At 38.1% G+C, this 27,451-nt stretch overlaps 1 protein-coding gene and 1 pseudogene across 1 annotated transcript; both read left to right on the top strand.

The window, feature by feature from the left end:
* The first annotated feature begins 18,064 nt into the window (after positions 1–18,064).
* On the top strand, positions 18,065–19,529 carry LOC110286190 (PRAME family member 22-like; annotated as a pseudogene).
* A 679-nt stretch (positions 19,530–20,208) lies between these two features.
* On the top strand, positions 20,209–21,282 carry LOC110286275 (hemogen-like). The gene has a single exon (XM_021152718.1). It carries the CDS (start codon positions 20,209–20,211, stop codon positions 21,280–21,282), a length of 1,074 nt encoding a protein of 357 aa, XP_021008377.1.
* Positions 21,283–27,451: the final 6,169 nt, after the last annotated feature.

The raw sequence follows: 27,451 nt of genomic DNA on the forward strand, positions 1-27,451 counted from the left end.
TCTTTAAAAAATGGTGCTGTTCTAACTGGTTTTCTACATGAAGAATAATGCAAAAAGATCCATATTTATCACCCTGCACAAAACTCAAGTGCAAGTGGGCCAAGACTTCAGAATAAAACTGAATATGCTAAATGTAATATAAGAGAAAGTGGGAAGTAGCCTTGAATGCATTGGTACTGGAGAAAAATTTCTGAACAGAACACCAATATAAACAATTAATAAATGTGACCTCATGAAACTTAAAACCTTCTATAATGCAAAGGACACTGTTAACAAGAAAAAACAGCAGCATACAGATTGGGAAAAGATCTCTATCCCTATATCCAACAAAGGGCTAATATCCAAAATATATAAAGAACTCAAGAATCAAAACTCCAACACATCATTTTTAAAATTTATTTCAGACAATAAATTGCTATTTTACCAGACAGAAACAGTAGACTCAATAATTTGTATTTATCTCTTCTAGTTGCTTTTTTGTTGATGCCCAAAATACTTCATAAATGGATAATAAATTTTACACTTAAACACCTAAATCTTAAGAAACAATGGTTTCACCCAAGATACAATTTGCAAAACACAAGAAAATCAAGAAGAGGGAAGACCAACGGGTGGATACGGGTGGAATGAATATAAACAAAATATATTGTATGAATATAAGAACTCTAAGAATAGATATTTAATTGTTGTTCACAACAGTATATCCATCCACTCACTCCTTAGCGGAGATACAGGTGATATAGTAGGAAACAACGAAAGGCTAAAGAGAAAAGATAACATTCCTCTTTTATGCACAATGCTTTATTTCTTATTATCTATAACTGAGAAAATCTATCAGAAATAAACTGGTCATAGTATCTGCCTTATAGGTCTGAGAATTTTATTTGTCTAGATTACTATTAAAAAATAGCACTCAATATGTTGTTGCTATTCATCAAGACTATGATTTCCTAATCTGATGTATAAAGAAAAATAAATTTGTTTCTTTTCTGGCAACCCAAATTTCCTCTTTCTTATTTGGTTCCATACGTAAGCTACCTTTAGTACAAAAATATATTATGCCCTTTAATATTACCTTTGTCACTCTCCCATTCATAGACCATAAAAAAGAAACATACTGAAAAGACAAAATTAGACATAATAAATAGCTGTACATTGCCAGTGTTTTTATTAGCTTGGCCTACATTAGATATTTGATCTTTACTATTTATTAGACCAAAGAATCAATATATTTGCTGTGTTAAATGATGTTTAACAAATCCTTGAGGTAATTATATTTTACAAAACTACTTTTTGAAATGATGTACCACTAGGCTGGACACAATTATGTACACTTTGTGTTGTGTGTATTCATAAATCATAAGTCTCATATTTAAGTTTTCAACATTTGTTGAATCAGTTTTTCAATAATGTGGATTCAATGAAAGTAATTAATAAAGCATGTTATATTCTTCAACATATTTTAAGAGGAATATGAATTTGTTTCTATGTTTTCTACAGTGAATTTTCTTGCATTTCCCCTCTGTTTACACAGATTTATTTTATTTTTTTAAATCTCTGGTTGGAGGCAGGAAAGTTGGCTTCTTTCCAAGCCTGATAATTTGAATTTGTTCTTAAGGATTCATATTTATCATATTTGGCAAGAGTTCTGAGGTCTGAGTCCCTTATTTGTTCTCTGATCTCCACCCATGGATGGTGGCATATTCATATATATTCATATATATGTGTGTATGTACATATATACGTATACATATATGTATATATATATGAATGTGATTTAATTTTTTTCAAAAAATATTTTAAATGGTATTATAGATTTTCAATTTCAAAAATCATTTAAATATGTCAACTGTGGCATGACATATTATTTTCTTTATTATCATTGCATTGTTTTGGAAAACTACTATAAATGTACTATATATTGTATAAGTTCTAGATGAGCAAAGTAAGATCATGCCAAAAGTATTTTCAAAGCTACTTAAATGTGGTGGCTGTCTTAGTTAGGGTTTTACTGCTGTGAACATACACTATGACCAAGGCAAGTCTTATAAAAAAACAACAACATTTAATTGGGGCTTGCTTACAGGTTCAGTGGTTCAGTCCATTATCATCAAGGTGGGAGCATGGCAGTATCCAGGCAGGCACGGCACAGGCAGAACTGAGAGTTCTATATCTTCATCCAAAGGCTGCTAGTGGAAGACTGACTTCCAGGCAACTAGGGTGAAGGTCTTAAGCCCACACCTACAGTGACAAACCTACTCCAACCAGGTCATACCTATTCCAACAAGGCTACACCTCCAAATGGTGCCACTCCCTGGTCCAAGAGTATACCAACCATGAGAGTGGCCATTTGAAGTTGTCTTTGCTCTTAAAAAATACTGAAGCATTTATGCAACTATAATTTGTGTTCAATGTTTAAATGTGACTTCTATAAACAATATTAGTAAAAAAAAATCACTTGCTTGAAGATTATATACATATAAATATATATGTATATATATGTATATATATGCATATATATATATATATATATATATATATATATATAAAATCAAAGTGGAACTTTGCACTCATTTGAGCAAAACCTATCCCGGTTTCATAAGTTTTCCAACTGTGAATAGGCAATTGAGCCTCTTTGTCCATATAAGGAAAGCTGAAGTGATCATTGAATTCTTGGAATTCTCTTAAAATTTAATTTCCTTTTTGTTTCTTGATTTCTACATTTCCTTTGCCCTTTATCACCTTCATTCTTCTGATTTGACTTGACAGTAGCTACTTTCATTGCTTTTATGCTTTAGCTTTGATTATGTTTCAGACCTTTTGATTTATTTCTTTCACTGAGACTAGATGATATAAGTGATGACATCAGTGTGTGATTGTCATCCCTTACCAATGCTTTGTATATAATTTCTAAGAATGATGACTACCCTAGTTGTTTGCTTTATGTTGTTGTGATAACTGTCACAAAACTCTCTCTAGGGCAGGAAAAGCTTTGTTTGGCTCACAAGTTATAGTCCATCATTGGGAAGTCAGGTCTTAAACAGGAGGAAAGGCAGAAAGGGATCATGAAAAAAATAAAAAATGGTGCTCATTGACTTGCTTCTTCTGCATTATTCAGCTAATTTTTCTTTATTCAGTCAAGGGCCTACCTGCCTGGGGATGTACTACTTGCAGTGGGTTGGAGCCTCCTACATCAATTACCAATGAAGAAAATGCCCTACAGACATGTTGGAAGACCAATCTGATTGAGGCATATACTCAGTTGAGACTCCATTTTCAATATTATGTCAACCTGATATCTGAAGCCAACTATGATAGTGAACTAGCCTGTTAGTGTTTTAGTTTGACTTTATACTGCCTGAGAGGGGGAGAAATTGACTTTTCAAATGCAAAGCAAAACTATAACCAGAGAGCCAAAAAGTGAGTAAAGTACATAATAGAAAAATAATTGATAATGTGGGTTTTTGTTGCTGTATTCAGAAACTTTAAGCTCTAATTCAGAGGGTTTGTTTCACATGATTTGGCATCTTATAAATATTAGGCTTTAATGATATATTTTCTTGAAATTCTATCCATTACTAACTGTTATAGCAATTAGATTCTCCTAGTCTTATTAATTGTCCTTCCATCTGTAGATTTTTGTATGGCTTTCTCTTTGTGTTTAGGAAAATGGTGATGAAAAGCTATTTTGGGACTCTGGTTTTCCTTTCTCAGTATTTCTGTGGAATATTGCAATCCTTTTCAGGCAGTTTCAGTTTTTGTCCATGTCTCTTTGGTTGTGTGTGTGTGTGTGTGTGCATTTCTCTGACTTTCTCACCACTTAGAGCCAGCATCTGTAGAAACTCTACCATTAAGAAGAGGGTTCTGGGACATATTGGATCCTAAAGCTCATGCTCCCTAAAGCAATCCTTGTAGAAAGGGCATTGAATTAAATTGCTGGAAACTCCCATTTGTTTGAAGGGTTCTCCAAAGAGTAAGTTAAAATAACAGCTTGGAAATGGATTTGGCAGGTACCTTTTGAGCAACAAGGCCAGGCATCAGCTATGGATAAGCGAAAACTTCTGTAAAACATTTGTAAGATTTACCTTCTAGTATGTAATGTAATTATCATAAGATCAAATTCTAAACTCCAAGAGTGGTTTTAGCTAGTTAGATTACACTGCCTTCACAACTTACATTTTTATGTTGGAAAAAATACATTTGTAAAATATTTGGTTTAATTTTTAATTATTTTTTTGAGTTTGGGTTTTTGTGTGGCTATTTGCCCATAAGTAGATGTACCAAAAAAGACACTGACACAGAAGAGGGCATTTGATCTCACAGAGCTGAAGTTACACATGAAGCAACTAACATGGGTCTGGGAACCAAACTAAGAGCCTCTGCATCGGTAGTATCCACCTTTCAAATTTAATTTAATTTTGATTTTTTTTTTTTACTTATTCACTTCACATTCTTCTCACTGACCCCCTCCTACTCATCCCCTCCCACAATCCTTCTCTCATCCCTCCCTTCTCCTTTGAGCTGGTAGCAGTCTCCCTGGGTAGCCTACCACCCTGGCACTTCAAGTCTCTGCAAGGCTAGGTGCTTCCTCTCCCATTGAGGTCAGACAAGGCAGTTCATCTAGAAAAACATATCCCAAGGACAGACAACAGGTTTTGGTATTACTCCTGCCCCAGTTGTTCGGGACACACATGAAGACCAAGAAGCACATCTGCAACATAGGGAGTCTAAGGTCCAGCATGTATATATTCTTTGGTTAGTGGTTCAGAGTGTGAGAGCCTCAAGGGTTCAGATTAGTTGACTCTATTGGTCTTCCTGTGCAGTTTTTTTAAAGATACTTTCTTTACTTACATTTCAAATATTATCCCCTTTCCTAGTTTCCCCTCTGAAAGTCCCCTATCCCCTCCCCCTCCCCCTGCTCCCCGACCCACCCACTCCAACTTCCTGGCCCTGGCATTCTCCTACACTGGGTCATAGAGCCTTCACAATACCAAGGGCCTCTCCTCCCACTGATGAACGACTAGGCCATCCTCTGCTACATATGCAGCTTGAGCCATGAGTCCCACCATGTGTACTCTTTGGTTGGTGATTTAATCCCTGGAAACTCTAGGGGTACTGGCTAGTTCATATTGTTGTTCCACCTATTGGGCTCCTTGTGTCCTTTCTCTAGCTCCTTCATTGAGGACCCTGTTTCCTGTGCAGTCCTTACACCCACAGATCTATGGACACTTGATTTTTTTATAAAAAAGCTACAACCATACAGTATGTACTTTTTTTTTCTTTCTATTTTTTATTGGACATTTTAATGAATTTACATTTCATTTTGGGGAGATTTAAAGAGTTTTTATTAAAAAACGTTTATGGCAATAAGACAGGTCTGCTATTGGCAACTCCCATCATCAAAGATGATGAGCATCAAAGAACCTCCATAGGGAGTTTGTTTAGCCACCAAGCAAAAAATTGCCTTTGTTTCCAAGGTTGAGAGCATACTACCCAAAATGTTCAAACACGGTGAAGAGACATCCACTGCTGAGTTTGCCAAGGCAGCATAAACAGACTTTTATGATTCATGCTACACAGAAAAGTAGGTCAAATATTCTGGGCTATATAGCTAAAGATGGATGCTCCTATGTCACAAATAAATATTTGGTGACTATCTAGACATCTAGCTACTCTGCCATATCTATAGTAAATGAATATGCCAGACTAAACTTCCTGGTAGTATATATTTCTTCTTAGGTCTCTTATGGAGTTGAAGACTAAGTAATAATAATCTCATAATTAAACTTAAGTTGCTTAAGATTTAAGAAAAATGTCCTTTTTTCATTTTTTATTACTAGATATTTTAATTATTTATATTTCAAGTGTTATCCACTTTCCATATGTCCCCTCAGAAAGCCGCTATCCCATCCTGCCTCCTCCTGCTTCTATGAGGGTATACTGCCACACACCTGCACACTTCCACTTCCCTGCTCTCACATTCCACTACATGGGGGCATTGAGCCTTCACAGGACCAAGGGCCTCTCCTCCCATTGATGACTGACTAGTACATCCTCTGCTACATATGCAGCTGGAGCCATGGGTCCCTCCATGTGCACTCTGTCGTTGGTGGTTTAGATCCTGGAAGCTCTGGTTGGCTGATATTGTTGTTCTTCCTATGGGGTTGCAAACCCCTTCAGCTCCTTCATTTTTTTCTCTAACTCCTCCATAGAGGATCCTGTGATAATTCAATTACTGGCTGTGTGGAAAGCCTTTTCCCATACTGCATGGCAGGAGTCTGACATTGGCCAAGGACAAGGAAATGGGCTTCAGGCAGGAATCTCATATTGGAAGTAAGCTCAGGCAGGAATCTGGCATTAGAGCACAATAAGGAAGTAAGTTTCGGCAAGAATCTAACTTTAGGCTGTAGTAGGGAAGTAGAGTAAGGCAATAATTTTAGTCTTAGGGTGGAACAGAAGAACCTAGGCTTCAGGCAAGATTTTGGGCTTGGACAAGGAAGTGGGCTCAAGTATTTCGGTCATTATGACAAGCCCTTTTAAACAACTGTCATGGGAGTAATTACAGGACTTTACTGCTTGGTTAGTTCCTTATTGTACTGCTCGCCCAAAATACTTGCATGTAATTAAAATGGTATAAAAAGTGGACTGAAAATATTAAATTTGCCTCCAGACTCAGAATTGACTGGGGTCATGCTACAATGTTGTCTGTCTTTTTTCTTTTTAATCATCACTCCCATGCTGGAGAACCTGGTGACTGACTGAGTGGTCTTGGTCATGGTTGTGAGCATCTGCCTATGTATATGCCAGGCTCTGGCAAGGCTCCCAGGAGACAGCTATATCAGGCTTCTGTAAGTTTGCACTTCTGGGCACCCACAATAGTGTCTATGTTTGGTGACTATATGGGATGTATCCCCAGGTGGGGCAGTCTCTGGATGGCCTTTCCTTCAGTCTCTGTTCCATACTTGCTCCTGTGAGTATTTTGTTACTCTTTCTAAGAAGGACTGAAGCAACCACACTTTGGTCTTCCTTCTTCTTGAGCTTCATATGGTCTGTGAATTGTATCTTGAGTATTTTCAACTTTTGAGCTTATATCAACTTATCAGCGAGTACATACCCTGTGTGTTCTTTTGTGATTAGGTTACCTCATTCAGGAAGATATTTTCTACTTCCATCCATTTGATTAAGAATTTCATGAAGACATTGTTTTTAATAGCTGAGTAGTACTCCATTATGTAAATGTACCACATTTTATCTATTTCTCTGTTGAAGGACATCAGGGATCTTTCCAGCTTCTGACTATTAAATATAAGGTCGCTATGAACATAATGGAGTATGTGTCCTTGTTATATGTTGGAACATCTTTTGGGTATATGCCGAGAAGTGGTATAGCTGAGTCCTCAGGGAATGTTATGTCCAATTCTCTGAGGAACCAAAAGACTGATTTCCAGAGTAGTTGTACAAGCTTGCAATCCCACCAAAAATGGAGGAGTGTTCCTCTTTCTCCACATCCTCACCAGCGTTATCTGAATTTTTCATCTTAGCCATTCTGACCGGTTTGAGGTGGAATCTCAGGGTTGTTTTGATTTATATTTCCCTGATGATTAAGAATGTTGAACATTTAGTTAGGTGCTTCTCAGCCATCTGAGTTTCCTCAGTTGAAAATTTTTGTTGATCTCTGAACCATATTTTTAACAGGGTTATTTGATTGTCTGCAGTCTAATTTTTGAATTCATTGTATATATTGAATATTAGCTCCCTATCGGATGTAGGATTAGTAAAGATCTTTTCCCAATCTGTTGATTGCCATTTTGTCCTGTTGACAGTATCCATTCCCTTACAGAAGCTTTGCAATTTTATGAGATCCTTTTTGTGAATTCTTGACCTTAGAGCATAAGCCATTGGATTTATGTTCAGGAACTATTTACTTGTGCCCATGTATTCAAAGTTTTTCCCCACTTATCTTCTTTAGTTTCAGTGTATCTGGCTTGATGTGGAGTTCCTTGATCCACGTGGACTTGAGCTTTGTACAAGGAGATAAGAATGCATCAATTAGCATTCTTCTACTTGGCGACCACCAGTTGAACCAGCACCATTTGTTGAAAATGCTCTTTTTTCCACTGGAGATCACGTGACCATAGGTATGTGTGTGTTCATTTCTGGGTCTTCAATTCTATTCCATTGATCTTCCACCCTTTTTCTGTACCAACACCTTGCAGTTTTTGTTTGTTTATTTGTTTGTTGTTGTTGTTTTTATCACAATTGCTGTGTAGTACAGTTTAATGTCAGGGATGGTGATTCCCCCAGAATATCTTTTATTGTTGAGAATTTTTGCCATCCTGAGTATTTTGTTATTCCAAATGAATTTGTGAATGCTCTACAAATCCATACTAGACCTAAAAAGGGAAGTAGACACAATAAAGAAAACCCAAAGTGAGGCAACGCTGGAGATAGAAACCCTAGGAATAAAATCTGGAACCATAGATACCAGCATCAGCAACAGAATACAAGAGATGGAAGAGAGAATCTCAGGTGCAGAAGATTCCATAGAGAACATCGGCACAACAATTAAAGAAAATGGAAAATGCAAAAAGATCCTAACTCAAAACATCCAGGAAATTCAGGACACAATGAGAAGACCAAACCTACGGATAATAGAAGTGGATGAGAATGAAGATTTTCAACTTAAAGGGCCAGCAAATATCTTCAACAAAATTATAGAAGAAAACTTCCCAAACCTACAGAAACAGATGCTCATGAACATACAAGAAGCCTACAGAACTCCAAATAGACTGGACAAGAAAGAAATTACTCCCAACACATAATAATCAGAACAACAAATACAATAAATAAGGATAGAATACTAAAAGCAGTAAGGGAAAAAGTTCAAGTAACATATAAAGGCAAGCCTATCAGAATTACACCAAATTTTTCACCAGAGACTATGAAAGCCAGAAGAGCCTGGACAGATGTTATACAGACACTAAAAGAACACAAATGCCAGCCCAGGCTACTATACCCAGCCAAACTCTCAATTACCATAGATGGAGAAAACAAAGTATTCCAAGACAAAACCAAATTCACACATTATTTTTCTATGAATCCAGCCCTTCAAAGGATATTAACAGAAAAAAACCAATACAAGGACGGGAACCATGCCCTAGAAAAAGCAAGAAGGTAATCCCTCAACAAACCTAAAAGAAGACAGCCACAAGAACAGATTGCCAACTCTAACAACAAAAATAACAGGAAGCAACAATTACTTTTCCTTAATATCTCTTAATATCATTGGACTCAACTCCCCAATAAAAAGACATAGACAAAAAAACTGGCTACACAAACAAGACCCAACATTTTGCTGCTTATAGGAAACTCAACTCAGAGAAAAAAAGATAGACACTTCCTCAGAATAAAAGGCTGGAAAACAATTTTTCAAGCAAATGGTATGAAGAAACAAGCTGGTGTAGCCATTCTAATATCTAATACAATTGACTTCCAAACCAAAGTCATCAAAAAAGACAAGGAGGGGCAGTACATACTCATCAAAGTTAAAATCTTCCAAGAGGAACTCTCAATTCTGAATATCTATGCTCCAAATGCAAGGGCAGCCACATTCATTAAAGTAACTTTAGTAAAGGTCAAAGCATACATTGCACCTCACACAATAATAGTGGGAGACTTCAACAAACCACTTTCACCAATGGAAGGATCATGGAAACAGAAACTAAACAGGGACACAGTGAAACTAACAGAAGTTATGAAACAAATGGATCTGACAGATATCTACAGAACATTTTATCCTAAAACAAAAGGATATACCTTCTTCTCAGCACCTCATGGTACCTTCTCCAAAATTGACCACATAATTGGTCACAAAACAAGCCTCAACAGATACAAAAGTATTGAAATTGTCCCATGCATTCTATCAGATCACCATGGACTAAGGCTGATCTTCAATAACAAAATAAATAATAGAAAGACAACATTCATGTGGAAACTGAACAACATTCTTCTCAATGGTACCTTGGTCAAGGAAGGAATAAAGAAAGAAATTAAGGACTTTTTAGAGTTCAATGAAAATGAAGCCACAACATACCCAAAATTATGGGAAACAATGAAAGCATTTCTAAGAGGAAAACTCATAGCTCTGAGTGCCTCCAAAAAGAAACTAGAGAGAGCACACATTAGCAGCTGGACAACACACCTAAAAGCTCTAGAACAAAAGGAAGCAAATTCACCCAAGAAGAGTAGACAGCAGGAAATAATCAAACTCAGGGGCAAAATCAACCAAGTGGAAACAAAAAGAACTATTCAAAGAATCAACCAAAGGAGGAGCTGGTTCTTTGAGAAAATCAACAAGATAGATAAACCCTTAGCCAGACTCACTAGAGGGCACAGGGAAAGCATTCTAATTAACAAAGTCAGAAATGAAAAGGGAGACATAACGACAGATCCTGAAGAAATCCAAAACGACATCAGATACTTCTACAAAAGGATATACTCAACAAAACTGGAGAACCTAGATGAAATGGACAAGTTTCTAGACAGATACCAGTTACTAAAGTTGAATCAAGATCAGGTTAATGATGTAAACAGCCCTGTATCCCCCAAAGAAATAGAAGCAGTCATTAATAGTCTTCCAACCAAAAAAAGTCCAGGACCAGATGGGTTTAGTGCAGAGTTCTATCAGACATTCAAAGAAGATCTAATCCGAGTTCTTCACAAACTATTCCACAAAATAGAAACAGAAGGTACACTACCTAATTCATTCTATGGAGCCACAATTACTCTGATACCTAAACCACAAAAAGACCCAACAAAGATAGAGAACTTCAGACCAATATCCCTTATGAATATTGATGAAAAATCCTCAATAAAGTTCTCGCTAACCGAATCCAAGAACACATCAAAACAATCATCCATCCTGACCAAGTAGGTTTCATCCCAGGGATGCAGGGATGGTTCAATATATGGAAATCCATCAACATAATCCAGGATATAAACAAACTCAAAGACAAAAACCACATGATTATCTTGTTAGATGCTGAGAAAGCATTTGACAAAATCCAACACCCATTCATGATAAAAATCTTGGAAAGATCAGGAATGCAAGACCCATACCTAAACATGATAAAAGCAATCTACAACAAACCAGTTGCCAACATCTAAGTAAATGGTGACAAGCTGGAAGCAATCCCACTAAATTCAGGGACTAGACAAGGCTGTTCACTCTCTCCCTACCTATTCAACATTGTACTTGAAGTCCTAGCCAGAGCAATTTGACAATAAAAGGAGATCAAGGGGATAGAAATTGGAAAGGAAGAAATCAAAATATCAATTTTTACAGATGATATGATAGTATATATAAGTGACCCTAAAAATTCCACCAGAGAACTCCTAAGCCTGATAAACAGCTTCAATGAAGTAGCTGGATATAAAATTAACTCAAACAAGTCAATGGCATTTTTGTACACAAAGGATAAACAGGCTGAGAAAGAAATTAGGGAAACAACACCCTTCTCAATAGCCACAAATAATATAAAATACCTTGGTGTGACTCTAACTAAGGAAGAGAATGATCTGTATGATAAGAACTTCATGTCTCTGAAGAAAGAAATTAAAGAAGATCTCAGAAGATGGAAAAATCTCCCATGCTCATGGATTGGCATGATCAATATAGTAAAAATGGCTATCTTGCCAAAAGCAATGTACAGATTCAATGCAATCCCCATCAAACTTCCAACTCAATTCTTCAACGAATTAGAAAGGGCAATCGGCAGATACATCTGAAATAACAAAAAACCTAGGATAGCAAAAACTCTTCTCAAGGATAAAAGAACCTCTGGTGGAATCACCATGCCTGACCTAAAGCTGTACTACAGAGCAATTGTGATAAAAATTGCATGGTACTGGTATAGGGACAGACAAGTAGACCAATGGAATAGAATTGAAGATTCAGAGATGAACCCACACCCCTATGTTCAGTTGGTCTTTCACAGGGGAGCTAAAACCATCCAGTGGGAAAAAGACAGAATTTTCATCAAATGGTGCTGGCACAACTGGTTGTTATCATGTAGAAGATTGCGAATTGATCCATTTCTATCTCCTTGTACTAAGGTCAAATCTAAGTGGATTAAGGAACTCCACATAAAACCAGAGACACTGAACCTTATAGAGGAGAAAGTAGGGAAAAGCCTCTAAGATATGGGTACAGGGGGGAAATTCCTGAATAGAACAGCAATGGCTTGTGCTGTAAAATCGAGAATCGATAAATGGGACCTCATAAAATTGCAAAGCTTCTGCAAGGCAAAAAACACCATCAATAAGACAAAAAGACCACCAACAGATTGGGAAAGGATCTTTACCTATCCCAAATTGGATAGGGAACTAATATCCAATATATATAAAGAACTCAAGAAGGTGGACTCCATAAAATCCAATAACCCTATTAAAAATTGGGGCTCAGAACTGAACAAAGAATTCTCACCTGAGGAATACAGAATGGCAGAAAGCACCTGAAAAAAGGTTCAACATCCTTAATCATCAGGGAAATGCAAAACAAAACAACCCTGAGATTCCATCTCACACCAGTCAGAATGGCTAAGATCAAAAATTCAGGTGACAGCAGATGCTGGAGAGGATGTTGAGAAAGAGGAACACTCCTCCATTGTTGGTGGGATTGCAACCACTCTGGAAATCAATCTGGCAGTTCCTCAGAAAATTGGACATACTACTTCGGGAGGATCCAGCAACACCTCTCCTGTGCGTATATCCAGAAGGTGTCCCAACCGGTAAGAAGGACACATGCTTCACTATGTTCATAGCAGCCTTTTTTATAATAGCCAGAAGCTGGAAAGAACCCAGATGCCCCTCTACAGTGGCATGGATACAGAAAATGTGGTACATTTACACAATGGAGTACTACTCAGCTATTAAAAAGAATGAATTTATGAAATTCGAGGGCAAATGGATGGACCTGGAGGGCATCATCTGAATGAGGTAACCCAATCACAACGGAACTCACACAATATGTACTCACTGATAAGTGGAAAATAGCCCAGAAACTTAGGATACCCAAGATATAAAATACAATTTGCTAAATGCATGAAAGTCAAGAAGAACGAAGACCAAATTGTTGGACACTTTGCCCCTTCTTAGAATTGGGAACAAAACACCCATGGAAGGAGTTACAGAGACAAAATTTGGAGCTGTGACAAAAGAATGGACCATCTAGTGATTGCCATATTCAGGGATCCATCCCACGATTAGCTTCCAAACACTGATACTGTTGCATACACTAGCAAGATTTTGCTGAAATGACGCAGATATAGCTGTCTCTTGTGAAACTATGCAGGGGCCTAGCAAACACAGAAGTGGATGCTCACAGTCAGCTATTGAATGCATCACAGGGCCCCCAATGGAGGAGCTAGATAAAGCACCCAAGGAACTAAAGGGAACTGCAACTCTATAGGTGGAACAACAATATGAACTAACCAGCACCCTCGAGCTCTTGTCTCTAGCTGCATATGTTTCAAAAGATGGCCTTGTAGGCCATCACTGGAACGAGAGGCCCATTGGACTTGCAAACTTTATATGCCCCAGTACAGGGGGATGCCAGGGCCAAAAAGGTGGAGTGGGTGAGTTGGGGAGTGTGGGGGTGGGTATGGGGGACTTTTGGGATAGCATTGGAAATGTAAATGAGGAAAATACCTAATAAAAAATGAAAAAAAATGAAAAATAATAAACTAAGGGACTTTTGGGATAGTAGTGATCCTTCTGTTCCTATTTTATTCAACTACCTTCAATAATTTAAAGAGAATTTCCATTATGTTTTCTTTGAGTGTTTAATAGAATTCTAGTCCTGGACATTTTTGTTGTTGTTGTTGTTGTTTTGTTTTTGTTTGGGATACTTTTAATGACTCCTTCTATTTCCATATGGGACTGTTTAGATGCTTCATCTGATCCTGATTTAAACTTGGTACCTGGTATCTGTCTAGAAAATTGTCCATTTTATACAGATTTTCTAATTTTGTGGAGTATAGACTTTGAAGTAGGATCTGATGATTTTGTTTTAATTTCTTTGGGCTTCTGTTGTTATGGCTCTCTTTTCCGTTCTGATTTTATTAATTTTGATATTATTTTTGTGCCATCTGGTTATTCTGGCTAAGGGTTTATCTATCATGTTGATTTTCTCAAAGAAGTAGCGCCTGGGTTTGTTGAATATTTGTATAGATCTTTTTGTTTCTATTTAGTTTATTTCTGTCCGGAGTTTGATTATTTCTTGCTGTGTACTCCTCTTGGATTTATTAGATTATTTTTGTTCTAGAGTTTTCAGTTGTGCTGTTCAGCTGGTAGTGTATGCTCTCTCCAGTTTCTTTTTGGAGGCACTTAGAGCTATGAGTTTTCCTCTTAGCATTTCTTTCATTGTGTCACAAAAGTTTGTTATGATATGTCTTCATTTTCATTAAATTCTAAAAGTCTTTAATTTCTTTCTTTATTTCTTCCCTGACCAAGTTATCATTGAGTAGAATATTATTCAATTTTGACGTGTATGTGGGCTTTCCATTGTTTTTGTTGTTATTGAAAACCAGCCTCAGTCTGTGGTGATTTGATAGGATGCATGGGATTATTTCAGTCTTCTTGTATTTGTTGAGGCCTGTTTTATGACCAATTATATGGTCAATTTTAGAGAAGGTACCATGAGGTGGTATGAAGAAGGTCTATTCTTTTGTTTTAGGATGAAATGTTCTATAGATATCTGTTAATCCATTTGGCTCATAACTTCTGTTAGTTTCACTGTGTCTCTGTTGAGTTTCTGTTTGCATGATCTGTCCTTTGCTGAGAGTTGGGTGTTAAATTCTCCCACTATTATTGTGTAAGGTGCAATGTGTTCTTTGAGCTTTAGTAAAGTTTCTTTTATGAATGTGGATGCCCTTTCATTTGGAGCATATATGTTCAGAATTGAGAGTTCATCTTGGTAGATTTTTTCCTTTGAGGATTATGACGAATCCTTCCTTATCTTTTTTTGTTAACTTTCAGTTGAAAGTTGATTTTATTTGATTGTTTCTTGGAACCATTTACTTGGAAAAAATATTTCCAGCCCTTTACTCTGAGGTAGTGTCTTTGTCACTGAGGTGTGTTTCCAGAATGTGGCAAAATGCTGGGTCCTATTTATATATCCAGTCTGTTAGTCTATTTCTTTTTATTGGGAAATTTTTCCATTGATGTTAAGAGATATTTTGGAAACATGATTGTTGTTTCCTGGTAGTTTTGTTATTAGAGGTGGAATTATGTTTGTGAGGCTATCTTCAAGTTTGTTGGAAGAAGATATTTTCTTTATTTTAATAGGGTGTAGTTTCCCTCCTTGTGTTGGAGTTTTCCATCTATTATCCTTTGTAAGGTGCAGTTTGTGGAAAGATATTGTGGAAATTTGTTTTTGTCAAGGAATATCGTTTTTTTTCTCCATTTATGGTAATTTAGGGTTTTGCTGAGTATATTAGCCTGGGCTGGCATTTGCATTCTCTTAGGGTTTGTATGATAATCTGCCCAGATTATTCTTGCATTTATAGTCTCTGTTGAGAAATCTGGTATAATTTTGATAGGTCTGCCTTTAGATGTTACTTGACTTTTTTCCCTTACTGCTTTTAGTATTCTTTCTTTGTTTTGTGCATTTTGTGTTTGGACTATCATGTGACAGGAGCAGTTTCTTTTCTGGACTAGTCTATTGGGGGTTCAGTAGGCTTCTTGTATACTCATGGGCATCTCTTTCTTTAGGTTAGGGACATTCTATTCTATAATTTTGTTGAAGATATTTACTAGTCCTCCCTTCAATTTGGGAATGTTCGCTCTCTTCTACACCTATTATTCTTAGTGTTGGTGTTCTCATTGTGTCTTGGATTTTCTGGATGTTTTGGGTTAGGAGCTTTATGCAGTTTGCATTTTCTTGACTGTTGTGTCAATGTTTTCTATGGTATCTTCTGCACCTGAGATTCTCTCTTCTATACCTTGTATTCTGTTGGTAATGCTTGCATCTATTTCTCCTGATTTCTTTCCTAGGTTTTCTATCTCCTGGGTTGTCTCCCTTTGTGATTTTTTCAGTGTTTTTATTTCCATTTTTACATCCTGGATGATTTTGTTCAATTACTTCACCTGTTTGGTTGTATTTTCCTATAATTTTAAAAGATATTTTGTTTTTCCTCTTTAAGGGCTTCTACCTGTTAACCTGTGTTCTCCTGTATTTCTTTAAGGGAGTTATTCATGTCCTTCTTAAAGTCCTCTATCATTATCATGAGAAGTAATTTTAAATCTGAATCTTGCTTTTTCCTGGTGTGTTGGGGTGTCCAGGGCTTGCTGTTGTGGGGGAACTGGGTTCTGATAATGCCAGGTAACCTTGGTTTCTGTTGCTTATGTTCTTATGCTTGCCTCTCACCATCTGGAAATCTCTAGTGCTACTTGTACTCACTGTCTCTGATTGGAGCATGTCCCTCTTGCTATTTCAGTTATGTCAGAACTCCTCAGAGTCCAGCTGTCTTTGTGATCCTGTGATCCTGATATACTGGGTATAAGAGCTCCTGGGAGTCAAGATGTCTCTGGGATCCTGAAATGCTGGTGTGACCAAGCCTCTGAGACTATGTTATATTATGATCTTATAATCCTAGGATTTGAGCTTTCTCTGGATGCTGTAGGACTTGTTGTAGAGCCAGTGCCCAAGGTCTGCTCAGGGTACTGGCTCATATTGGGAGGAACCCATGCAACTGGCTCAGGGGGTCCCAGTTACTCCTGGTTTGGGTCAGATGTTGTGGCCTCCTCACATATGATCCTGGGACTATTAGAGCTCCTGGGAATCCAGCTTACTCTGGGTATTGTGGTCAGAATGTACTTGTAACCATTGATTGATCTCACTATTCCTTTAAGTACCCGTTTGTTTATGTATTCATTCCTTATATAAAGTATTTGAACACTGTGGGTTGAAATCAAGTGTAAGATAGCAACTTATAGGTTCAATTGAACCATTTGAATTATGATTTTTAAATAATGTCACAGAAAATAGTTTCTAATTTTTAACCTCATAGTGTCTTTTAAATGAGTAAGTATCAGAGTGATGCTTGGTTACAATCATAAATACTATATAACTGAGTATTCTGTCAAATTTTTAATATGTATTTCCAGAAATCTGAAATAAATAGTTATTCATCCATATAAGAACTAAAAGATAATGATTTGGGGTTAATGTGTTTTATTTCCTGAGATTCACAACAGTTTTCTTTCTCCAGTAATGCTTTTACTGGCTCAAAAACCACTGGCCAGACACTATATGCTTACAGATTTTCTAAAAGTAAAGTTTATGATGAAGCTGTATAACCTTTACATGGCCAATAACAATTAAAGAAATAGACAATACAAAAAGAAAAAGGCAATTGTTATCAGAGTTGTTTACAAATCATAGGTACCTACCTTGCTTTTCTTAGTTAAAGCCAATCCTAACTTAGAACTAGTTTTGACTCCTAGACCACCAGGGAAGACTTTAAGAATTGTGATCAGAAAGGGAGGGATAATAAGATAATGTCAACTCTAACCCCCCAAATTGGTCTATTAAGAATATGATACTAGGGAGCCTTGATGCAACTCAGAATGTTTCCTTGTCGTTATTCTCATCTCTCTCTATCCCCCAATTTGGTTCTTAGGAGAAGGTCCCCTCGAGACCCTCAAATAACTGGACCTTCTGGATGGGTCGGCTGGGAGATAGAAGTTTCTGACCTGAATCTTGGTATGGAGATCTTGAGGCATAGTGGCTATGGATTCCAGAAGAGTAAGACAGGGAGATCTCTGAGTTCAAGATCATCTGGGATTAAAGATGTGGTGGCACACACCTTTAATCTGGGCTATACCTTCTTCTGGAGACCATATAAGTACATTAAAGAAGGAAGGCTCACTCTCTCTCTCCTTTGCCTGCTTGCCGTGTGGGACTAAGCAACCTCCAGATCCTTGGACTTCCATTCACAGCTGCTACTGATGATTGGTGGGAGTTGGACTTCAGACTGTTCCTTCTGACTGAATATTTATCTGGATGAGCACCTACAACCCTCCCACACTCCTGCAGCTGGCACTGGAGGGAGTGCTGAGGAAGAATTCCATAGAATTCTCTGATCTGGAGTACCTGTCCATTACGCTCGTTCCACCACTCTTCATAGAGGCCTTCAATAGCAGACACACAGAGATAATAAAGACAATGGTGGCAACCTGGCCCTTTCCCTGCCTCCCTGTGGGGGCACTGCTTAAAACTGCTGGTGTGGAGATGCTACAAGCTGTGCTCGATGGCATAGATATAGTGCTGACACAAAATGTTAGTCTCAGTTGCAAGCTTCAAGTGTTGGAGTTGAGAGATGTACACCAGCATTTCTGTGATGTATGGGCTGGAAGAGAGGATGAAGTTCACTCAGCAGAGACTAGGAGTGAGAAGAAAGTAGAAGAGGGCATTTCTAGAAAACCACTGAGGGGTGTGAAGGTAGTCACTGACCTGAGACTTTGCTACCCTGTAATTGAACACCAAGCATGCTTGCTGCAGTGGGCCCAGCAGAGAAAAGACCTTTTGAGAAAAGGTTCTTTGTGGCTATGCTGTCCAAAAATCAAGATTTATGGCCTCCCTTTATGTATTATGAGAGAGTTCTTAAATGTTTTCTATCCAAGCGATATCGATGAATTGGATCCATGCCCACATCAGTTTGTGTCCTTCCTGGATCGCTTTGTACTTTACTTTGGAAAAATGTGATATCTTTGCAAGTTACAACTAACCTGCATCAACTCAGGGACATATTTTCAGATACATTGGCAGACAAAGAGGAGAAGAGTGGTACCAAATTCCTTTCTCAGTTCTCCAAACTCAACCATCTCCAGTCCTGTACTGAAGGACCTTCTGCAATGCATGGCCAATCTCAGCAAGTTGACTGCAGATCTGTACCCTGCCCCTCTGGATTGTTATGATGACATGCATGGTGTTGTGGTGGAGAGATTTTTTTCCAGCTGTATCCTGACCTCATGGATATACTCATGGCCAAAAGGCAGCCCAAGACCATCTTCTTTGCAACAGTCCCCTGCCCTCATTGTTGGATGTGCTGTGTCTATGAAATGAAGACCAAACTTTGCCACTGTTGGTAGTAAATAGGACAAGGTTACTTTTTGATACAGACAAATTAATGTCAAGGGGAAGGGGGAATTCATCATGGGGTCCCAGAACCCATGGCTTTAGACACTGTTTGATGCATTGGAATCAAAATGATGTTCAGATTATTCAGAACACAGGAGATGGCATGACCTGGACAGAATCACTGACCTCAGTTCTTGGTTTACCATTAGGGTGCCCTGTAAACTCATGAAGTGTGATCAAGGAAATTATAGTTCAATACATTTTAGCATCAAAATGAACTGAAGTCATTTATCACATTTTCTCTCTTCAATTTCTACTCATTGGCTGCTAGGAGTACTATGTGCACAGTTATCAAACTGACTGGTGAGTGCAGGCCCTCTGTTTATGAAAAGCAATTTACAGAATGGCAGATGATTTCACTTCATGATACTCAGAAGAGAGATGGTATGAACATTTTGAACATGGCTGAAGCAAAAGTTCTTGCCCAGAGAACTGATTGTGCTGAGACCTGTTAACTATTCAATTGTGAGCTCTGAGAGAGAGGGCAAGCCAACCATTTTATTCCCTTTGTCACTGTATCAGGTAACATTAAAATAATTTTACTCTCAACAACAAAAAAAAAAGAATATGATACTAGTGATACTAAAACTGCCATTATCATCTTTTTACACTTCTATTATAATTTTGATACAGGGGAAATTAGGAGACTTTCAAGCCACATGGCCAGTGCTATTGCCTTGAGTCCTAGTAAACTACAGTACTGTACTAGGGGTAGAGATTCTTAGATAGGGTGTTTAACACAATAACTTTTAAAAATATATTTGCTTCTTGCTTCATAAAACTGTTTATTAAAGTTAGTAGTAAGTGAGATAGTGCAGTTACCATTCTGGTAGGGCTACTTACCATTATGAGTAAGCATGCTGTCATTTCATCTGCATTCCTAGCATCATCATCAAAGGCTTTGTGATGGAAATATTCCCTGCTTGGACAAGGAGAGAGCAGGAAGATCACTGACTATCCAAAAGCTCCCAAGTTGCTCACAAAAGTTATGAAGTTACTGTGGTAAGATGGACCTTCAGAAGGACCAATCTCATGTGACACTCTGCCAGACAACCGACACTGGTCCAGAAAAGACCTATGAGCCAGATGTCATTGGATCTTGGCATTTACGAAATAGAGAACAACTCAGAAAAAGAAAACATGAAGCACAAAAGAAGCAAATGTTACAATGGCACCTTGAAGAACAGAAGATTCACAAGAGGCAGAGATTACGGAATGCAAATCACAAAGATTTAAAGAAACAACAAAGTACAGAACCAAAGGCTGAGTCTCTATTACAAGTAGAAAAGGAAACACAGGTGGCACCTGCCCAGAAAGAAACCCAGTACTCTGAAACAGAAGACCTTTTATATTTAACCTCATCTCCAAAAGACATGCCTGCAGAATACTGTTTTGAAATACACCAGGATAGCTTTGTACATGGGGAAAAATCTGCTAGGTACCGTGATACAGCAGTATTGAACCCTTTTTCTGAAACAAACCAATATTTGACTGAATCTGAAGACCTCTATCCTAAACTATGCCAAGAAATATCAGTACTTAAAGAATATGGTTTAAAAATATGCAGTGACATGGCTGAACATGCAGCTTTCTCTTCTGAATCATGTGAAGAGACAATGTTTACCAAAACTCTACCCTGTACAATATCTGAAGATACATCTGACAAGTATGAATGCTCAGGATCTCCTAAATCATATGTGCCTGAAAACTATCTTCTCAACAAATGCCAAAAATTACCTGGATCAGAGAAATTCACTACTGAGCCACATCTAGAAGCAATTATGCCTGAAGTTTTCTTCTCCTATCTGCAATTAAGAGCTGTAGCAAAAGATGATTTTCCCCTAACACAAGAAGCAGTTGAACCTGAATACTCTTCCGCTGAGATTTACAAAGATATCACTGCAACCACAACTTCTTACAAAATAATGGAAATAACACCTAAGCCTGAAGTAAATTCACTTGAAACATGTCAAGAAATATGTGAAGATGAGAAATGTTCACCTGAAGCTTACCAGGAAATGCCTGGGATAGAAGGCATTTCTAATAAAAGACATCAGAATAGTGATGAGCGTTATGAATGATTCCTAGAACAGATTCAAGAAATTTATGCATCTGAAGACCAGTACACTAGTATACACCAGAAAGTTAACATTTAGACTTTCAGGAAATGAAGCAGAAAGCCAAAATAGAACCAAAAGTATCAGGAATTGGATTTCTTTCTCATGTATTTTGTCGTGAAAATAATATCTAGAGTTATACTTTGCTTTTATAATGTTCAATAATAAATTGTATTCTAACATATTTTCATGTGTATGATTTTCTTAAGCTCTACAGTTTGCATTGTATTTTAACTTAATTTTTGCCATATATGGAAAATGTATGAGAGAACTATATTTAAAGTTCCTAATACAGACAATAATTTTAGTGTTTGTCCATGCATGTGTATATGTTATGCTGTGCTCAATTATATATATATGGCACAGATAGTAGCATCTCTGAGAAGAGGCAAATAAGAAAAGCTAAGACTTTATAATTGATTTTTCCCTCTAAGAACTTACATTTATTTTGTTAATTTTTCTTCTCCTTCTCCTTCTCCTTCTCCTCCTCCTTCTCCTCCTCCTTCTCCTCCTCTTCCTCCTTCTCTTCCTCCTCCTCTCCTCCTCCTTCTCCTTCTCCTCCTCTTCCTCCTCCTCCCCCTCCTCCTCCTCCTCCTGCTCCTCCTTCCCCTCCCCCTCCTTCTCCTACTCCTCCTCCTCCCCATCCCCCTCCTCCTTCTCCCTCGCCCTTGCCTCCCCCCTCCCTCCTCCTCCTCCTCCTCCTCCTCCTTCTCTTCCTCCTCCTCTCCTCCTCCTTCTCCTTCTCCTCCTCTTCCTCCTCCTCCCCCTCCTCCTCCTCCTCCTGCTCCTCCTTCCCCTCCCCCTCCTTCTCCTCCTCCTCCTCCTCCCCATCCCCCTCCTCCTTCTCCCTCGCCCTTGCCTCCCCCCTCCCTCCTCCTCCTCCTCCTCCTCCTCCTCCTCCTCCTCCTCCTCCTCCTCCTCCTCCTCCTCCTCCTTCTTCTTCTTCTTCTTCTTCTTCTTCTTCTTCTTCTTCTTCTTCTTCTTCTTCAAAATCAAAGTGCAACTTATTCTGCAGAAGTCCAGCATGTTGGGTTCTACCAATTACCAATATTGAGACACCCAGGTGAGCTCACAGGCCCAATTTAAAGCACATTAGGGGAATTCCAGGTAGGGGTAGGTGCCCACTATCTTAAATGGTTGGCTTTATTTCTGTGGATATTCCAGAACCATTGGTGGGTGTTGGGTTTGGGGTAGATACTGATGCTGGGCTAGCCTGGAAACTGTTGCTGACCCATTGCCCTTGCTTCAGGCCAGGTGCCAGGGCAATTTCTGATGGTGGGGCTGTTTATGATTGGCTGTCTGAGGCCTAGGATTTTTTCCAGTAACTGACTTGCTTGGACTTTCCCAGTTCTTAGAAATAGAAATCTTGGCCTACTCTCCCAAACTGCCAATTTGTAGCCTGTCATTAATTCAGTCTGTCCTCTTATCCCCCCCCCCCCCACACACACACACCGAGAAATTGGTCATCTTGAATCCTTGAGATGTTTCCCTGGGCTGGTATTGTTGTTTCAGGATCATAACTAAAGCATTGATTATGCAGGGACTATAAGTCAAGGCCAACATTGATATGTTGGAATGGTGGCTTGAGTCCAGACAGACCACAACAGGCCAAAGCAGTTTTGCATGGCAGAGGCTTATTTGGAGACAAAGAGGGGAAAGAGAGAAAGACAAAGGAAAAAGGGGTGGAAAGTGAGAAAAGGTCTGTCTTTTATTTAGGCTGTGAAGAAACTTGTTCATAGGTAAATGTGGGAAGTGGAATTTGGGAAGGTATGTGGTTGTCCTGGCAATATATGTCACCTATGTGTGACATTCCTGAATTTGGAGCTATCTGCCAAGCTAGTTCTTGATGCCAACAAACATCAGTAGGATAAAGAACTGCTCAGGGCAGAGACAAGGGTGGTTAGCTAAGGAGAGCACTTGAAGAGGCACTCATACCAACCTTGAGACTATTCTTTCTATTTTTTTGACTTGTAGTCTCTTTCTGACTAAGGCCAGGAATTCTTTGATCACCCCTGAGTGGTCAACATTGCAACAACATTCCTCCCCTAAAGCTATACAGAATCTTCCCTCCTAGAGGAACAGCAAGTATAGGCCTCTGATGTTCTGTAAGAAATTAGGGAGATATAAACATCCTGCAAGGCTGTGATGGACTTTTCTATCTCCTGTATATCTGAATCTATAGCCATTTGTAGGGTCTTGTGATTTTTATCTTAGAATATTAAGACTGAGGCCCCTACACTAGTATTTCTGGCCAGCCAAGGAAAGAACCTAGTAACACAGTAGAAATGGCCACCTGTTTTACCTCAATGTTTGGAGGTGCTAGCTGGGTGATGACATCATCCCAAAAGTAACAGAGTCTAAGTTCACTACCGCTGAATACCCCTGCATACCCACTTCCATTTTGTATGAAGCTGCTCCCATCCACAAAGTAGATACATTCCATATCTTGCCAGGGTGTGAAAATCAAGTCCATTTTGGTGTTCTAGATGTGATCCAGAACTATGAAACAATCATGTTGCTTATCTGATGATGGGTCAGGTAACAGGGTGGCTGGGTTTAGGGCAGATATACTTGAGGGAACTGAAAAGTAGAGCTCAGAAGTGCACCATGGCGAGAGACAGGGAATGCATGAGAGCATCAAGATTTTCCTCCTTGTCCTGTAAATGTACCAAATAGTAAATCATGTGACTCATACCCTCAATGGTTTATTTAGTTCTCATTGTTATTCTCTCATTATTTACTTCTCTGAAAAGAAACTTTCTATAAAATATATTCTGATCATGTTTTTCTTTACTCCCAATTTCTCCCATATCCTCCTTCTGTCCACCCAACCCCATGCCCTGTATCTCTTAAATCAAAACAAAACAAAACAAAACAAAAACAAAAACAAGCAAAGAAAACAAACAAGAAAGACAAACACACACCCTGTTCCTGAACAAAAGCAGAGAAATGGGAACTAAAATATATAAGCAAAATACAAATGAGACAAATATGCAAACAAAAAAATGAACAAAAATCAAAACAAAAAACCCAAACAAAACAAAATGAAACTGAAAAATCTACCAAAATACTGTTGAGTTCATTTTGTATTGGCTAAGTACTCCTGGGCATGAAGCCTACTCAGACTTGTCGATTATATACCCTGTGAGACTCTTTTGCCAAGGAATATCAATTATGAATAGCTTCATGGTTAAGGGTTGGAAGTCATGACATCTTTCCCCTCTCAGTGTTGGGAAATGGTTTGGCTTGAAACTCTGCAGGCCGTATGTGTAATGCCAGCTCAGGAAAACTGATACACCCATGGAAATCTTATATGATCGGAGGAATAATTATTCCCTTAATAAAATAATGAATAACGAATACACCAGGATACCCTCCCTTGATGCAATTGTTTGCAGTTCTCACTGGTAAGCCTGCCTACTTTTTTTTTTTTTTTTTTTTTTTAGCATTTTTTTTTAGCATTCCTTCGTTTTATCTCTTCTTTGGATACCAGCTCAAATCCTGACAGCCTTGTCATTCTAAATCTTTCTGAAGACATCTCACCCTCTGAAATATACCTACACAATTCAGCTGTGTACAGATTGCTATGACTGAGCCTCCCTGCTATCTTGGGTGCTAATTCAAAAGGCTTGACTTTCCCCATTGTGTGATTCATCTTTCTTCTCTGAGTACCTTCCAAGATTTAAAGCCTCTTTGTACTTGTATTTTCTGTGATAAAATGGACCTTGAGCATCCTTCGCAGTTCATTTTTAAATTATTTTATCAACAAGACTGAGAACTCATAAGACAGAATCTGGGTTCTTGAGTAAATGTCATGGGTCTTAGCTCCTAGAGGACCAAACTAATTCCCCCCTTTTCCTGATTTCCTATTCTCTCACCAAGCCTATGGTCTTTTCCTCACTTCAGACTAATAGTTCTTAATGCAAGGAAATAGACAGGGAAATGGCAGGTCTCTGTAGGAGAGCACAGTGCTCTGAACAGTGGGTTGATTTCTTCTGTGCATATGCTTTAATAAGATCACAGTATCTGTGGATGTAGAATTTTGGCATCTCTGGGGAGATTTCAGGTGCTTGTGTACTAGAAAATGGATTTTTTTTCAGGTTTATGAGGGTAGTAGGAAGCAAAGTGAGAAACATTTTTAAAGAGATGATTTAGTACCAAGGAAAAAGGTGGGATAGAACAGAGAAAACACTTAGAACCTCAATAAACTTTCTTGTACAAAATATGGGGCTTTTCGTTGTTTCATGTTTTTTTGTTTTGTTTTGTTTTGTTTTTTTGTTTGTTTGTTTGTTTTGATTTTTTGCTCATTTGTATTGTCAGTTTTCTTCCCCATATTAGGTCATATGTGGTTCTACATAAACTTCATGTGTAGAATGTATCATTAGAGTCTTAAATCTTTTACTCAAGGGTGTGCATTTGGTAGAATAATAAGTCATAGGCCCATTTTGAATATTTTGCAGTACTTCTCTGTCTGACAAGCTATTCCTAGCCAGACTCTTCCAAGGGTTTTCAGCATTCTTCTCTGCCAATAGCTTTTTCTAATATGATAATTTGTGGGATTTTTAAGGTAAAGCCTTATGGATCTCACTATCTACCTTATTCCCCTGCATCAATGGCACCCTATGATCCACCACTGAGTTGTCATGTGAGAGGCACTTGGTTACCTCTAATTAGTTCCTATGCCTAAGGACTCCATACTGAAGACTTATTTAAATTATTAGCTGTCATTTTAATTCCTTTTCTCCTACTGGTAATGTGTCATTTGTGTCTGATTTCTTTCAAGGGTTTATCTTTGGTGCATATTTACATTTGCTTACTACTGAAATTCTTTAACATAATGTATAGTTTTGTGTATATCACCAAATTTAGAGAAATTTCAAATATTTTCCTCAAATACTCTTTCAGCCTCACTGACTCCTCTTCTGATTATATTAGGAAGTTCATTAGACATAGATTTAAAGGAGAGTAGGGCTGGGCCCCTCCCTAATTAAAAAACAGCTTGTGAAACCAGGGAACTGGAAGCTGATAGAATTCCAAAGCAAGATCTCAGTCACATTTTTGGTGCTCTATCTCTCTTATCTCTATCACATTAAGGCATAGACCCCACTTCCTTAGCCAAATAAGGCCAGGCAATACAAGTCAAATGTTAGAGAAAATGACTATTATTGACCATGGACCTAATGCTAACCCTACTGTATGTTTTGAGTCCCTCAAGGATGCCATGCAAAAGTATATTCTAGCTGATTCCTCATACCTATTTGAAGGCCAACTCGTTCTCATAATCAAATTCCTTTCTCATTCCACTCCTGACAACAGGAAGAAATTATTGTTATTAAGAATAGACTCCCACTGGTGACCTAGTAAGTACAGTGCATTCTGTTTTCTGAAACCAGAAACTAGAGGAGGAAATAAATACTGTCTATAGGCAGCAGGTCATTGGAAGAAAAAGTACATGAATAGCAGGCAGGCCTTTTCCTCAGAGTTATATTGTCCCAGTGTGGAAGTGTACTACACCAAAAAGCTTACTGCCTACAAGGACTGATGGAACCCTGAATGAGAGCCTCAAATGTTGTCCCTTGAATGAGGAAGTGCTCAGCTCAACTTGGACTCTAGCACAGCACACTTATCATTGCATGGACCCTTAGTTAAATCTTAAAGTTTCAGGTAGGACCATAAGTTTTCTTCTTCATCAGAGAACCTCTTATTTTATTGTTATCTCATATTCCAGACAACTGGCACCTGACTCTTGTAAGGCAGTGAGCATCAATGAGACTCTGTGACCAAATGTTTCATTCTAATCTTTAATCTTTAATCCTAAGTATGGACTGCTGACATTCCACATAGGACTGTCACAGCTAATATTATATATTTTTAATTTTATTTTTTAAATTTTTTAACTTTAATGATTTTCCTAACTGTAAACATTATTTTCTCTAGCCTGAATCCGGACTCAGACTTCAACTTTTAATTAGTAAATTCCTCTGTTATTGGTCCTAACTCCCATTCAGTCACATTAAGAGTGAATATCAATTATAATCCTACTGATTATTATATCAGTTTTTCAACCTTGTGCAGTTAATTGCTGGTTTACTTTTATCTTTTCTCTTTTAACATTGATCCACCCATATATATT

The sequence above is a fragment of the Mus caroli genome, unplaced genomic scaffold (genome assembly GCF_978045245.1).
Source record: "Mus caroli unplaced genomic scaffold, Mus_caroli_1 scaffold_5, whole genome shotgun sequence".
In the NCBI taxonomy this organism is placed as follows: Eukaryota; Metazoa; Chordata; class Mammalia; order Rodentia; family Muridae; genus Mus; species Mus caroli.

Coding starts and splice junctions, on each gene's coding strand:
- LOC110286275 (XM_021152718.1), top strand. CDS start 20,209: ATGGACCTTCAGAAGGACCAATCTCATGTGACACTCTGCCAGACAACC.